This window comes from Podarcis pityusensis, assembly GCF_964106645.2.
Source record: "Podarcis pityusensis genome assembly, chromosome: 6".
NCBI lineage: Eukaryota > Metazoa > Chordata > Lepidosauria > Squamata > Lacertidae > Podarcis > Podarcis pityusensis.
The window spans coordinates 32,218,458-32,235,101 of NC_138030.1; the positions used below are offsets into that span (position 1 = coordinate 32,218,458).

The 16,644-nt window shown below is 44.5% G+C and overlaps 1 protein-coding gene across 1 annotated transcript in view; it reads left to right on the forward strand.

Moving 5' to 3' along the window:
• The window catches only part of ARL8A (ARF like GTPase 8A), a 38,670-nt gene extending 27,562 nt beyond the window's left edge, over positions 1–11,108 (forward strand). Inside the window, exons 4-7 of the mRNA XM_081010339.1 lie at positions 2,417–2,510; positions 3,362–3,429; positions 8,360–8,430; positions 8,998–11,108. Of these exons, the coding sequence (XP_080866465.1) occupies positions 2,417–2,510; positions 3,362–3,429; positions 8,360–8,430; positions 8,998–9,047 (283 nt within the window). The 3' untranslated portion in view covers positions 9,048–11,108. The remainder of the gene's footprint in view (positions 1–2,416; positions 2,511–3,361; positions 3,430–8,359; positions 8,431–8,997) is intronic.
• Positions 11,109–16,644: the final 5,536 nt, after the last annotated feature.

Below are 16,644 nucleotides of genomic sequence, written 5' to 3' on the forward strand. Positions count from 1 at the left end.
TGTCTCTGAAAGATCTCAGTGTCCTTGGCTGACTCTTCAGTTCCTGCTGGTGCTGCTTTTTGTGAAACCCTCTTTATTCCTTTGAGTACCTGGTACGGGTGGACGGAATAACCTTCAGCCATTCTGTTGCTCTCCTCTCTTGGGCTGAAATAGAGCAAGACAAAGTATTTCTGTAGCGCCTCTGCCAGAGGGCCGGGCTACACCAGATTATAAGTACACCTTTTAAAAACGAGCCAATTCTGTTTTGAAGAATAGCACCTTCAGGGAGTGAAGAGCAGCCAGGTGGAGGGCATTTTTTGGTAGGAAACTGGCACAAGACTCTGATCTGGAGATTGCCTGGTGAGTGACTGGAGAGGATTGAATTTCCAGTGGTCAGGGAATGTGGCTTCAGTGCCTTGTATTGTTTCTTCCTTTCCCTGTGTCTACTAGAGGTAGAGAGAGGTTGGAAAAAACAACCAAATTCATTAATTCTAACATTTATTCAAGCCATAGATTTTAATATATATTTATTTTTAGCAAAAAAAACACCCTTGGGATTCCTTAGAAAGCTGCCATATACCAGGTCAGGCTGTTCGTGCATTTAGCCTAGAATTGTTTGTTCTCACTAGTAGCAACTTTCTTTAAGCTGAGATGCCGCAGATTTGAACCCAGGATCTTCTGCATGCAAAGCATGGGCTCTACCACTGACCTGTGATTCCTCCTCAAAGTTCATGCGCAGACTACACAGCCTTGACTATAAGCTGGTTTCTATGCCATTTTTTTGGAGAAGATGTTGGATACTAGTATTCATAGACAGGTGATTTTTGAAAAGGAAGAAGTCTGCTCCAAGAAGCAGTTACTTTCCTTCAGAGATGGATGCTTTTATGATCTCCATTTTTCAGAAGCATCATCTCTCTCTGAGGCCCCCATTCGTAAGAATATTTAATTACCTTACCAGATTGCAGGGTTTGGTCTTCTAAACATGAAATGTGTGCATTAAAAGCTATATTATGTGTACCTCAGAAGCTATATATACACAAATGTAGGGTGAAGGGAAGCCTTTATCCCTTCAGAACTGTTAAAAGGGGTATATAGTGTCTTCAATATACATGGCACTTTGCAAAATAACAAAAGCAGAAAATATAGATGCTTCTTCCAGATAGCTTGTACATGGCACTTAAGGGGTAGCTTACATAATTCAGCAGAAACTGGGGAATGGCAGAAACCAGCATGTACAGAATAGAGGCTCTTTAATTTCCTTAGATCAGGGCTTCTGCGTGCTTCATACCAAATTCTTGGCACTTCTCAGCTGGGCTTACCTTGATGGCCACTGCCAATGACCAGAGGCAATACAAGCTGGGCTCAGTTAGAAATCCAGTACTGTGTATGCTGTTTCAGTTGCAGAAGTATTTCCTTGTAGATTTCCACATTATCGAATGCTTCTCAGATGTTCTGTGCTTGTTCGATATCTACTATAACATAAAAACTCCATGTAGGAAATCTGCACACTGCGTCCCATATTCCCTGCCTGCTGGCTTTCTAGGTGAGCCAGCCTAGCACATTTTGCCCGATGAATAATTTAACATAGATGCGGTTTGCCAAGCTCCTGCTGTGCAACCAGCAGTTAGAGCAGCTGAATTGTTGCATTGCACAAGAGCACCTCGCAGCTTCTTGTGTTGAGCATTGGAGGCACTCTGGAAAAGGGCAGGGATAAGGATTGCCCATTAAGGTAGTGGCACAAGCAGCAATTTGTGTGCCACAAGAAATCAGAACTGGCAGTGGCAAGGGCCTTATTTCTATGGCGGCTTAGGAATTTGGTAATAGATGGTCAGTGGGTCTAAGGATCTGAACCCTTCGTTATGCTGAATGTCCCTCTAACACAAAATCAAGTATCTTGAACAAAATATTTTCAGCAGACTCCAACCGCCCTGCCCCAACTTTTAGCTCTCTTGAATTTAAACATATGTTGGCAGATGGCTGATAAAAATCTTCAACTTAATCCCACCTGTATGGATCTGCTCTTTGTTCTTTGCACTCTTCAGTAAAAATCAGTCTATCCCCATCCCCAAGCAAAAAATATCAACATAAATTATAAAACAAAACTCAAAACTAGCCCTCTCACCAGTTTATATGAAGATTGCAAACCAAAAGGATTTCTACAAATTTGGACTGATATGTAGCATTATGGTGGCCACACTGAAAGTATGTGGTCTCAGAATTGCAATTCCCCCTACTTATGGGATCGGGAGAGTAACTGAATCTAATGCAAGGTAGTGGTTTGTTAGGACCCTATATTCAGTGGCTGGGACTCAAATGAAGATTCAGTATAACCCATCTTGCTTTCTGGAGATTGCTCTCTTCCTCTGGTTTGGCTACTCCATGCAATAGCACCTGTTGCTTCTTGTCCTCAGAGCTAATGTAGTTGATTTCATTCCAGATACATGGTAGATGCTGCAGACCAGGAGAAGATTGAAGCCTCAAAGAACGAACTTCACAACCTGCTTGATAAGCCACAGCTCCAGGGCATCCCTGTAAGTTGCTCCAGTTCTGGAGAGAGGCTAAGTAAGCAAACAGATCCGTATGAGTGTGTGGTGGATCATAACTAGCAGTGGATGATTAGTGGCAAGGCTTCCAGATCAGACTCTGGATTAAATCCTTCCTCTCTATTTGCATGCTTTGCTCTGCTGGACTGTGTCGTTGGGATGTCTCTTTTCCAAGATAGAAAAGGTTTGGTTAGAACAGGGAAACTGTTTAGAATTTATTACTGCACCATTTGGAAGAGATAAAGGACACACCACTTGCCGCTGTTACCTTAATGCTGTGAGTCCTTGAGGGTACAATGTATGTGAGTTTGAGGTGAGAAAGTCTAGGATGAGCCAAATGAGTGGTGCTTGCTATTGTATTAATATTCCATCCATGAAATGGGAAAATACCCTTGTTCTGCAAAGTCCGTCTGCCACCAGAGAATCTGAAGTCCTTTTCAGCATACGTTGCATCTGAGCTCAACAAAAAAAGCTTATTAGAGAATAGGAAAATATGTAATTGACATATTTGGCTAGGTTATTGTTTTTTGAAACCCTGCTGATCTTAATTTCACCAGTGTTTTCCTTGTATTCAGGAACTGGCCGTGTAGTTTGAAGCTCTTGTGTTACGTCTGTTGTCACTGTGATGTAGACCTGGCTTTTCTGATTCCATGCTTAGAAGAAGTTCCCCTGGATTATAAAGAAATTCTTTGCTTCAAGGGTGTCAGTTCTATTAAAAACATGGCTATATAGGGTTTATTTATCATAACCAATGGAGCCACCCTTGGCTGATCCAGTGGTAGATGCGAGCTGCCTATGTGAGTCGTGGACTGAGAGATCTGCCCTCTTCTCTTTCTCAGGTCCTTGTTCTTGGGAACAAGCGAGATCTGCCTGGTGCCTTGGATGAGAAGGAGCTCATTGAGAAGATGTAAGTATTTGCTATTAGGACTTGGAGTTACAGGTATTTGCCTACTGTGGGCTTTTGCATCTCAAAATGAACCATTGTTGAGCTTGACTGAGGCATTCACATTGCACTGATTAATTGGTTTTCATACACACAAGTCGGTTTAAGAGTTTGGGAAATTGGATCTGGTTATGTTTGGTGTGGTTGAAAGATCATAATCCTAGATCACAGCAGCATTCTTGAATGAATCAGAAGTCCTGTACATTTTGTCGCCCATTGCCGAATCTGCACGTGTCTCCCTCAGTGGTGTGGAAAGTGAAATTTTCTGCACTGCTTTTCTGCAGAAAATTGTTCCATAAGTTCATTAATAACAATGAATGCATGGCAATTGCAAATGTGATATTAGGCAAGCAAGTTTCTAGTTTTATTTGCTGAATGCAGGTAAAAGAAGCATGCTGTATTAGATGTCTTGGGCTTCAGAAAAAATTCCAGTGCAAATCACCCTACTTTGAATTCAAAAATTTTCCAGAAAACCTGCATCACTGCCCCCATCTCCATCTTTTGCCATATCAGAATCAGAAGTGGTTTATAAATCTGCAAATAACCAATAACATAAATTACTGGAAGAGAGCTAGTGCTTGTATGCAGCTCTCTTAAGGGGCAGGTATGACCTCATGCTCTGTCAACACTGGCAAGGCTGCTGTAGGATTGCTTCAGTGCTGCTGCATTTTTGACTGCTCACTTATTTCCCTCAGACATGCACATGTTTCCAACAGATGAGAGGCTGCTACCAAGTGACTGAAAAAGAACTAGGCCAAGGCATCTATTTCTCCAGCTGTAAAAATCTTCAGTAATTTGGATCTCTTGCTGCATTCCTTAAAGGGGAAATTTGCTGTTACGACAATGGGGAGACATCTGCTTGTTTTTTAAGGCTGCTTTGAACTCATAGGTCTGGTCCCCCCCCACCCCCACGGCTGGGCTATGCAGATCCTTAATTCCTTTCACAAGGTTATGGCATAAATTCCAGAAGGGTAGCTGTTACAGTCTGCTTCAGGAAAAACAGCATGGAGTCTTGTGTTGCCCCTTTAAAGCCTTTCATATTTATTGTGGCACGAGCTTTTGTGGACTAGAGCCAGCTTTGCCAACTGCATGAAATGTTTTTGTCAGTAGAGAGTGTGTAGAAATAACACACACACACCGGTTGTCATAGTATTATCACCTACCTTTCTAGCTATGCCAATTCAACTCTTGTTTTGGAGAAAAGAAATCCACAGCTCCACAGATGCAATATAATCAAACTCACTTACCAAATTCTAGTCCTGGTGTTTCATATTAGAGCACTTTGAAGTAGCTTTGTAGACATATTGACTTTCTCTCAGTGTGTTCTGAGAGAGTTCTCCCTTAGGTTTCCGAGTGCTAATCATTTCTGTGTCCGAATTATGTCTGTGCATTTTCATATATAGAGCCAGATCAACGCTGACACCAAACTCTACATACATTAAACATAATAGAAACACCGCCACCCGACCCCACCCCCATCCATCTTCCCTCTCTCCACCCCCCTTTCTTTTTTCTTTTTTTTCTTCTCCCCCTAATGCCTCAACAAATGAAACGGATTTGTAAAAATGTTACATGGGGGGAAAAAATACGAGGCATTACATTTACTTCTGTAAAACAAGAAAATCCTTAATAAAATATTTTTTAAAAAAATATAGAGCCAGATCTGTTTATCTTATGTGGGCAGCAGAAGGGCATTATCAAGAGGTCATAGCAATGATAGCCAATGTGGTACCCTCCAGATATTGCTAGCCTACAAGTCCCATCACCCCAACCATTGACCATGCTGTCTGGGGCTGATAGGAGGTGGATTCCAACATTATCTAGAAGGCACCTTATTTCTGGACTGTGGGTATATGTTGCACTGGAAGTTGAGCAGTTGAATAAACATCCAACAGTATGGTTGATAATATTAGGTTTGGTAATAGTGTTGCTTGAGTGCACTTGGCACCTGTGTTTGTCGTAAGGCATAGTCCCATTTTTTCTTTCTTTCTGGCGGATAGGTATTTAAGATTGGGGTGATGTCTTCTAATGATGACATAACTACCACACAAGGAATACAGTTGCCCATGATGTCCTATAGTTCATTGATAAAACGTGTTGGAGAGGGTCTCACTTGTAGTTGTAGGTGCAGCAGTTGATGTTCTGTCGCTTTCTTTAGTGGGCCTTTTTTCTCATGGGTCCAGATGATAATGGTGCCATTGTTTCTCAGGGAGAGGTGAGGCATTTGGGCACAAGAGATAGCATTGCTCAAAGTGGGCCATGAATGTGTTGGCATAATATGGAATTATGTGTGTACTCACAGCATTGCCACTGACCTGAAGGGCCAGGAAGTCTAAAAATCTAAAATAATTGTGGGTGAGCACAAAGTAGCAAACCCTGGTGACTGGATGTGCTTGGCACCCTGTTGTCTTGGCACTGGCAAGTTGTCTGGCTGTGTCTCATTCTTGGGCTCCATATTATGTTATTTGGGGAGTGTTATTTCCTTCTAGGGCTGGGCAATATCTGGTTTTCAACATTGCAATATATCACCAGCTAAACATCACGATATACCGAAATATCATGATGCCTGACATAAGGATGAAACTATGTAGAGGCGAACCGAGTGATGTCTTGGCAACTGCTACTACTTAGGAGTACTTAAGTACATTTTTACTTCCCTTTAACATATTGTTAGGGACGCGGGTGGCGCTGTGGGTAAAACCTCAACGCCTAGGACTTGCCAATCGTCAGGTTGGCGGTTCGAATCACCGCAGCGGGGTGCGCTCCCATTGCTCGGTCCCAGCGCCTGCCAACCCAGCAGTTCGAAAGCACCCCCGGGTGCAAGTAGATAAATAGGGACCGCTTACTAGCAGGAAGGTAAACGGCGTTTCCGTGTGCTGCTCTGGTGCCGGTTCGCCAGAGCAGCTTCGTCACGCTGGCCACGTGACCCGGAAGTGTCTGCGGACAGCGCTGGCCCCCGGCCTCTAGAGTGAGATGGGCGCACAACCCTAGAGTCGGACACGACTGTCCCATACGGGCAGGGGTACCTTTACCTTTTTAACATATTGTTACAACGGGGTGACAGGAATCATGAGAAAAGCGATGACCAGCTTCACAGTTTTTCATGATTTGTGATATATTGCCAGATCAGATACTATGAAACGGTTATCACGATGTTGACTACAAACCAGTTTTGGACAATATATCTCCATATTGCCCAGCCCTATTGCTTCTTGAGTTAATTACAGCCCATGACAAATCCACCAGTGAACATCCTGGCAATCATGGATGCAGAATGTGCCCAAGTGGTATAGAAGTGTACAAGCCTTCAGGAATATTTCCCCTCTTGGCAACACAGCAGGTCTGGCCACAAACTTCAGTACTGTGCATTTTACATAGGAATGTCAGAGGTGTACAATATGCCTTGTGGTTTATAGTGCTTTTTCCTCTGTACATAGGGTGCACTGCAAGGAAGAACTTATGTGTCTGACAGGCTTAAGCTGTGAAAGCTTAAGCCATGCCTAGTGATTTGCCTGTCTCTTAGGTGCCATAGGACATATTACCATTTCTGTTGGATCGATGATTGATATGGAGCTTCAGAATTTGTTTAAGTTTTAGTGGAAATGCAAAGAGCCGAGGAAATCTTGGACTTGATATCAGGTTGTTGTTGTTTTTCTTTTTAAAAAAATAAAAAATACCTTGGAGCCTTGTGATGTACCACAGGGTGGCGCCAAAGGCAGGCCAGTGTTTTCATCTTTCCTTTTTATGGTACTGGCTGGATAATGTGATTGAACGGAGGTCCAGGAATTTCATGATTGTCACGTGCTAAAATGGCGCAATTCAAGAAAACAAAGCTTGGTTCAAGGCGAGCATCTTGGAAGATTAGAAGGGAACTGGAGAGAGGAAAAAGAAAATTCTCAAATGTGTTATGTGTATAAGACCTAGACAGGAGTTGTGCTATCCTTCTCCCATGCTATTTGTCTACCAGGGTTAACATTTTGATAACTTGCATCCAGCAGTAATAACCCCCCTGTTCATCACTGAGGAGATCGAGCTGAGGTGCTTTGTCCACATGGGGCTGCTGTTTGGGGCTAGCTTTGCTGGCTAAACCAAAAACTGGAGTCACCAGCTCCCCTCCTGTCAAGCCCCTTTCCATTGTCTTTCCTGACAATGTATACACATTGTCACATGCTGTTGGGTGCTTTTGCACAGCAGCACCTTTCCCGAGGAGTGGGCGCTGTTACCCAATGCCCTGGGGCGGCATTGGAGTGGGGAGAATAAAAAATGAAAAAACTGAATTTCAGCTATTATTGGAGGGGAAAGGAAAGCATCTGACTGTCTGAAATATATTGCTAAAGAAACTCTGAATAGAAACCCAAGTGGATGGCTAAATAGGATAGAGATATGCAGAGGAAGTGTGGATTTTGTTTAGTTTTATAGAAAAGGGCCAGCTTTTACCTTTACTACTGTAACTAAATAAAGAAAATTGCAATGCAATAGCACTGGAGTTCACGAAGGAATTAAAGGGGAATCAATACAGGTGACAGGAAATGTTGGTTTTGTGAGGAATAGATTTCCCTGACATCTTGTGGAAATGTTGGATAACCTAGAAATAATAGGTTGATGGTAGCTGTCTATTTGGGCGAGCTCAGACTGTCTTCTGAGAGAATAAAGTAATGCCTTCCAGACCCTCCAGATATCCATGACTGGATGTTGTATGCATGGAATCCACATGTATTGGCCCCCGTTGGATTGTAAGTGGGATATTATACATGGGACTGGCAGGAGAAGGTACAGGAGTCACTGCTGCAGGGAGGGAGGCATGTTTTGCCCATTTCATTGTGGATACCTTTCTCTGTATGCAGTGCTTTCCCCAAGGAAGCCTGATATTCTTGTGCTTCTGTTTTTCCTGCAGGAACCTGTCTGCCATCCAGGACCGTGAGATCTGTTGCTATTCAATCTCTTGCAAAGAAAAGGACAACATTGGTGAGTGTAGAAGGGAAGGTGGAGGTTGCAGGGTCAGAGTGCCTGACAATTTTAAGGGGAACGGTTGGGGCTTGAATGCACAGTGACACCTAGACTGCCCATGGGGAGATCTCTCCTTATGCTCTTCTGTGTTGTGAGCACTGTGGGACTGATTCTGTGATGACATTGAATGCCCCTGGGGTCTGGCCCCCTCCATACATAATCAGGGGGGCAAGAAAGGTTTGTGTAGGCCCAGGCATGGAGAAGCTGTGGCCCTCTGTCTATTGGTGAATTGCAGCTGCCCATTGGCCATGCTGGCTCAGGCTGGTTGGGATTGGAGTCCAGTAACACCTGGAGGACCACAGGTTCCCCACCCCTGTTGAAAGCCATGGTTGAGAAAAAGTTCACTCACATGCAAAGGTCATTCCCTTCAGGACAGCATGTTGGGCTGCTGGCAGTAGGGTTACAGAAGTGTATCATGAGCTCGGCTCGTACAGGCCCCTGTGTGTTTCCCTTACTTCTAGCTAAGCAGCTCACTACAACTTCTATTTTTCGTGATGGTCATTAACCGTATCTTGTGTTTGACAGACATCACCCTACAGTGGCTTATTCAGCACTCAAAATCCCGGCGAAGCTGAGAGCCCTTTGGCCAGGTCTTGGATCGGGAAGATGCCATTGTAAAAGCCCAAACGCACCTCCTCCTTTCTCTTCCCCCATCTCCTGCTCTTTCCAACCCTCTCGCCCACCTCCCTCTCCCTAGATGGGTATTTTTAGGGGACCCCAGATTCCTCTTCTGCTGAGATTGAACTCCTGTTTTTATTGTAAAGAAACTGTCTGCCTCCTCCCCCTCCCCCTCCCCCTTGCTCCTTACTCTGGTTTTGGCACTGTTCTGTTGTCGTCGGTGTGTGTACAGTATATATATATATATGTATATATATTTTAATTTTTTAATTTAAGCAATTTTGCTGTTATTAAATGGGGCCTGTGAGCTGTCGCAGGGGGTGGTGCGGGTGGGGCAGCAGCAAATGGATGGGGTAGGGAAAGTACCAAACGCAGTATTGGGAATGTTACGAGCAGTCGGGGGCAGTAGGAATCTTGCTGAAGGGGACCCTGGCTTTGGGCAGTATCTTCCCCCTAGAGACCTCCTTCTTTTCCACCTCAAGCCCCTCCCTTCTCCTTCTGCAACAGGATCCAGAGGTCTCTCCCCTCTCTGCTGCCCCAAGCTGCTCAGCACTATGGTTAGGGGATGAGCCTCTGGGAAAGGTTCATAGAGCAGTATTGTTCATGGTCTGAGATTATAGAGGAGAGTTGGTGCCATCTCTTCCTCCTGCCCAGTGTCCACTGAGCCCTGGGGAGCAAATGCTTCCCAGTGGCCAAATGTTGAATCCTCTACATGAGCTTTGGCTCCTACTCAGCTTGCTCCCCAAACCCCCCCAGTATCATCTCCCTCTGCGCCCTGCCTGATGAACTTGCATGCCTGGTGGATGCTGGGCACTCACGCTTTGCAGCCTTTGTGCTCACCTTCCTTCTCGGTCTGGTGTCTTTCTCTCAGTCAGCACCTGAACAGAAGTAGGCAGTGGATGATGCACATCCCTTGACTGTGTGAAGGCAGAATAAGGGCCCAGGCTTCTGTGCGCTGCCACAGCAAGATAACAGATCTGGAGTGGTCTGGGTTTCTCATGACCCTGTTCCTGGGCCTCCCACTCACGCCAAACGCTTGCGGCCTGTTCAGCTCGTGAGGGACAGTGGGAGGAGACATCTATGCAAGAGTTCCCTTCAAAGCCCTTTGGACAAGGCATAAGGCGCTTCCCTCAAATCCTATATCCCACTGCTGCAAATTTCACAGTGGAGGACATAGCGGGTAGGAATTGTGCTCTGCCCAGTTTGGAGGTGTTTCTGCAGGCCGCAGCCTAGTCCTTAGGAGCAAGGGCTGTCCCTCAGTTTCCTAAGCTTGAGCGTGTCCCCCTCCTTGAGCCCAGGGCTTGAGCGTGCACACTTGCCTGTCCCTCAAGTTAGGGTGTGAGGCTTTGGTCGTGGGTTAAACCAGTGGAGTAGGAGGAGGGCGTTCTTGTTCTCTCAAGCGCACACGAGGCTGTGTGGGAGACGCTTTGCTTCACACCCTACTGGGCAATAGGGTGCTTGAGTTTATAGGTAAAGGGCTGTGGTAGCAAGGAGGAGCTATTCCTGGTCAGGGGTATTAATCCAGCCTAGCAGAGTTGGCAATTGTCCTGTGTTGGTGTTTGCTCACCCTGGAATCTACAGCAGCCTCAACAGGGTCCAGGAAGGGGGTCATGGGGAGGATCATTAAAAGGCTTTGTATGCCAGCCCCCTTGTCTCCCTGTGAAGGGCAGCAGGCTGCATGTGGCCGTGTCTTCCCCGTCCCACTTAAGCTTTGGACAGGTGTGAGACTGCAGGGCCCTTCCTGCCCTTGCCTGGCCCTATCCTGCACGGAGCTGCTCCCTTCAGGGCGGGAGGGGGGCTTTCTAACTGCATCTTTCCCCCTCCTCTTTTCTCATTTTCACAGAATTGCACAAGGAGATATTTTACTTTTTTTTAATTTAATGAATTGTAAAGTGTCATTATTCCTTTTTTAAAATATATTTTTGGCTCATTTTTTGACCTTCTCTGTTGGGAAATGAATCTTGTAACAGTACATTTTTGCCTCCTAAATAACAATAAATTAACAATTTTGTGTTGGTGGTGGTTGCATTGTGAACTTATTTCCTCTTAACTGGTTCATCGTCTCACTCACTTTATTGGAGCCTGCTCTGCTTCAAACTCAGCTGATCAGCCTTCTTTTCCCAGCGGCACCTTCATGGCCTTGGGGCACAGCTTCTACAGGATGACGGCAGCAAACCAAGGAAATCGGGAGTTTATCTTTGGAGGCTTGCAAATGTAATTCTTGTATGTTTAGATGTGTTCACCTGCCAGGATTCATGTTTGGCAAATTGCCTGCCACACCCACGTGTACACCCGCTGATGGGGACTGAACTGGCTAGGGCTTGCCCATCTTGGGGTGACAGCGGACACCTTACAGGAGAAGTCAGTACATTGTGTAACAGCAATGAAAAAGACAAGCGTAGTTGAGAATTACTAGGCAAGGAAATGGAAACAAAGCCGTCGCTAACAGAAATCTTTAGCTAGATTAGATAAATCTGTGGTGTAGTTGCATTTAGAGTATTGCGAACAATTATTGTCACCGCATCTTAAGAAGGACATTGCAGCACCAGAAAAGAACAAGCATAACTATTGGGGCTGCGTTATGCTGCTTGGGAACAAAAGCTAATGTAAGGCACCTTGGTTTTTGGTTTTTTAAAATATAGTAACTAAACAAGTCCACAAGGGAGCTTTATAAATGATGTGGAGCAGGGGTGGCCAGTATGCCCTCTGGCACCCTTCAGCCCCTGCCAGTGTGACCAATGGTCAGCAGTAATGGGACTTGAAGTCCAGCAGGTGTCTTGAGGACACCATGCTAACTAACCCTGATATAGGGAGTTAGACCAGGCATCCCCAACCTTCAGCCCTCCAGATGTTTTGGACTACAATTCCCAGCATCCCTGACCACTGGTCCTGTTAGCTAGGGATCGTGGGAGTTGTAGGCCAAAACATCTGGAAGGCCGCAGGTTGGGGATGCCTGAGTTAGAACATGGGCTCACTCAATGAAATTGGCTAGCAGTAGCTAGGAACAGACTAGACCAAAGGAGGCAGTATTTCATATAATGCCTTAGTTTAACTTGTGGAATTCACTGCCAACAGCTGTCTGGCCAGTAGCTTAAAGCTGTACACAAATTAATACAAGAGTAGGTCTATCAACAGTTTTTCATGATAGTGCAGTAGAACCTCCCTTGTGACTTTTGTGGATGTATTTGTACTTGGAAGCATAATCCTGAACTAGCTGGGACCTCAGTCTGCTATTTCATATCTCTGTGTATCTCCTAATTGCTGTTGCAATTTCCCCACTTGCAGACTTAATTGTGTAGCTTTTTCACATGGGGAAGACGGCAAGTGGCTTTTATATTCCTTAAGGGAACATAAGACAGGCTTGTTTTCACAGCACTTACGTCTTTACTTTCCATCTTTTGGGAATACCAGTGCTGTGACAGTATTTCCTTGCAGTTAAACCTATCCAAGCTACAGTAAATCTAGGGGAGAGAGTGGCTTGATGGAACAGGAATAGCATGTGAACATAACTGCCTCTCTTTAAATGCAATGTGCCAATATGGCCTGAAGGGGAGGTGGAGAAATATGTACCACCTACACATCACAAACTATGAATTCAGGATTACATGCATCAGCAGTTTCTGTCCAGCTTTTTTTCTTGCTTACATTTCTCGGTACAAGCATATCATTTTGACACAACCACTTTTGTCCTAGTAGTAAAGGAGTAGGCAGGCCTGTCTGCTAGACCGAATGGAGAAAAACATCTGCAAGTAGCATCACACATGTGCCTGGTGTGCCTTGTCAACCTTGTGCCCACTATTGCTGCAGGCAGAGTAGCCGGCCAGTATCATTAATACTGGAGATGAAGTTATGGCCAAGAAGGGGTGAGTGTCATTCAGCAGGGACAACAAGAGAACTCTGGAGTGAATGAGCTGATGGCATTTTTCTGGAAGTGAAGACAGTGCAATTGTATTAGTCTCTAAGGTGCATTGCACTTTGCCAAAAACATGTTCATGTTGCTGCAGGCTAATACTGCTGCCTTTCTGGAATTTTGATTATCTCAGTAACTTCTTTCTTGTATACCAAGCAGACTTGAAAATTCTAGTGAGGACCAATCATTTGACATTTAACTTGTGTGCCTTTTATTTGAGTTCAGTTTTCGGTCCATGGTAACTTCAGAATGAAATATAAGAATTACTGTTCTGCACCAGGCCAAAGATCCCCATAACCTAACACTGTCTCTAACGGTGGCCTGCCTGATGTCCCTGGGAAACTCAACCATCCATCCCTTTGTTGGCAGTTTACAGGTATATGGCCTCTCGTGTGCAGGTGATCGTCTAATGACAGACCTATTTTCCATCCTGTTTTCTTTATCCAGTGGTTTTCAGGCTTTTGATACTCAGAAATTGTTTCCACATTGTTTGTATGCTGGGGAACCATTCACAATGGTAGCTCTGCTTGCTGCTTAAAATTATGACACACTTTCTTGGTCATATGTGTGAGCAGTGGCCAGGACTCTTGTATCCCTTGAGTCTATATGCTTATAAAAATGTCCAGTGCTCCCCAGTGGTTGTGGAGTGCAGTGATGGGCAAAGGAATCTTGGTCTTGTGTGGCGAAGTTTCATAAGTACCGTATTTTTTGCTCTATAAGACTCACTTTTTCCCTCCTAAAAAGTAAGGGGAAATGTGTGTGCGTCTTATGGAGCGAATGCAGGCTGCGCAGCTATCCCAGAAGCCAGAACAGCAAGAGGGATTGCTGCTTTCACTGCGCAGCGATCCCTCTTGCTGTTCTGGCTTCTGAGATTCAGAATATTATTTTTCTTGTTTTCCTCCTCCAAAAACTAGGTGCGTCTTGTGGTCTGGTGCGTCTTATAGAGCGAAAAATACGGTAATTTGAGGGTGATTGGGCTGGTGGTTTTCAAAGCCCATTTTGGTTTGGTATTGTAAATAATAATTTTATTATTGATACCCCACCCATCTGGCTGGGTTGCTCCTGTAAAGTACAAAACTCCAAACACAATTCAGCTGCCTTCTCTTTGTCCTTATGTAAACCGCATAAGGTGTGCACCAGCTGCATACACAGAACAGTTTAAATTGGATTTCATGTCCCTGTGATGTCTTCATCCTCGTGGCAGTCTATACTTTCCCTCCATTTGATTTGGATTTTTCGGATCTGCATAGCATGCAGTAAGGAAAACAACAAAATGAAATTGCATGCTAATATTTACTGTGTGGGCATATTTATTTTATGCAGGTGGTGACCTTTTGCTGGGTCCCTTCTATCACCACACCCACTATTTCCATTGGTGAGGTAGTCCTTGGTGGGCTGCTGGGCACCACACAACATTTTGTTGTTGTTAGGACCTGTTTTGTACAGGTCTGGTATATCAGAAAACTATCAAAGATAAATTGAAAATGACTGCATTCACAGGTAAACAATTACCTGTATGCATGCCTACAATGGACCTCAGGGAACTCTGCAAAAGTGGGGAAGTACTGAATGAGAGGATGGCTCAACGCACAGTGCAAATCATAGCATGAAGCAGCTCTCGCTAGTATGAATGGGAAACGCAGAGAGTTCAATTGAAAGCATTCATGTGGGCAAATGTGCATCAAAAGTACGCATGGAAAAATCAGGGCTGTGCAACCCTCATGTGTATTAAAACTGGTGTGTACGCAGCCACCATACCCAAACATCCCTGTCTTGTCATTCTTTCATTCACTGTCCATTCTTAGGCTGCATGATGCTGATTCGGCCATCTGGCCCCTGCCTACTGGGATTGCCCCAGATCATCTCTGCTCCAGCAGCAGCTGCCTGGGCTCTAGTCCCTATTGGAAATGGCATCATAATGCGCTTGATGCTGTGTCTTGAACACTTGACTGAAGGGGGCAACCCTTTATGGCCCCAGCATCTTTGAAATGTTAGACATGCTCCTTTCCTCCCCCCAAACTGCATTCTAGCCAGGCTCGATCTCTTTTCTTTCTCGTTTTCTCTTCTCCCTTCCCCACCCCCAGCTCCCTGACCAACCAGAACCCTTTGCAACAAGCCCATCATTGTTCTCACTTGGCCCTTGCTCAGGGTAAGCCAGCAGGGAAAGCACTGCATGAATAGCAGCTCCCATCCATTCTCTGCTGTCTTGTTACATATTCAGGTCACATCACCACTTAGGCTATGCACAAACCCCCTCACCCTCCCTGGCAGGGCGAGGATCAAGACAGTGGCCTCCTCTTACTCTCTGTCTCATAATTGCTCTAGGTTGCTTCACTTTGTTGGGACTATTTCTAATCCTCTTAATAGGACAGGACCCCCTGCTAGCAAAAGGCAGAGGCTATCTTCAGAATAGATAGTCTTTTGCCTTCTATGCAAACTGACCCAAAGGTAGACTGTTTAGTCCAAAGATTTTCTCATATTCTGTCCTTTCGATCAATTCTGGGGGGTGGGAGTTGAGTGGAAGTGCCACACTGCAGCCCTTGAGATTGCAAGCAGATTTTGCTGTGAGCAGTGAAACCTCGAGAGAGATGAGTGTGTCTGCTTTAACACTAGTGTAAATTTGTAAGCAAGAGTGTGATGGTAGAAAGCAGCAGTTTGAGCAAATCAAATCAAATGTTTTTGGCGAATGAAGGAACTAACGAAGCTGAAAGAAGCAAGGAGTGCGTCCTCAGCAGCCATAAAAGACAATAGCAGGTAAAGGCAGAAGATCCGCCAATAGCCACAAATGGCAGTGTGTCATCTCGCTCCAGAAACCACAGCAAACCGAGGAAAGGAACTTACATAGGTATTTCAGACAGGGAAGACCATAAGTGCTAGAACGTGTCCCTAATAGATGTCACTCCAGAATGGGGCTCAAATGAGATCAGCCGCCAAAATAAATGTTCACCATAAAGGAAGACAAATTCCTGCAGCTATTTAGTTTTCCTTTGTTGATAAAACCTGAAAGTAAGGACACTGAAATCCCTATGGTAGTCTTTATTGATTTGAAACTTTGGGAGAACAAGCTGAAATTTACTGCATGCTACACACAGAAAGAGAAATATAGGAAAATGATTCGTAGATGGTATTTAACTCCAAGTAGATAGGCTAAGATGTATAATATGGAATTGGATCTGTGTTGGAAATGTAAAGAAGTAGAAGGAACCATTTTTCATATATGATGGGCATGCAAAAAAGTTAAAGAATATTGGGAAATGATATATAATGAGATAAAAAAGTGTTTATAACAACTTCCCCCCAAAAACCTGAGGCATTTCTGCTAGGAATTGTTCAGACAGAGGTTCCCAGGAGTCAGAAAAAAATATGTATGCAACAACAGCGGCTTAGGGGTTTTTTAGCCCAAAAATGGAAAGTGAGAGAGGTCCCTAGCAAGGAGGATTGGCAACTTAAGATGATAGAATATGCAGAGTTAGCAGGTCTAACAAGCAGAATAAGAGAACAAGAAGAGCAGGTATTTAAAGAGGAGTGGAATTTTGTTGTTGAGTATATTGAAAATGATTGCACAGTTTAAAATGCTGATAGTATTAAAGTAATTCAACAGTATAATAAATTTTGAAGTGTTGTAAGATAGGAAAATTGAATTC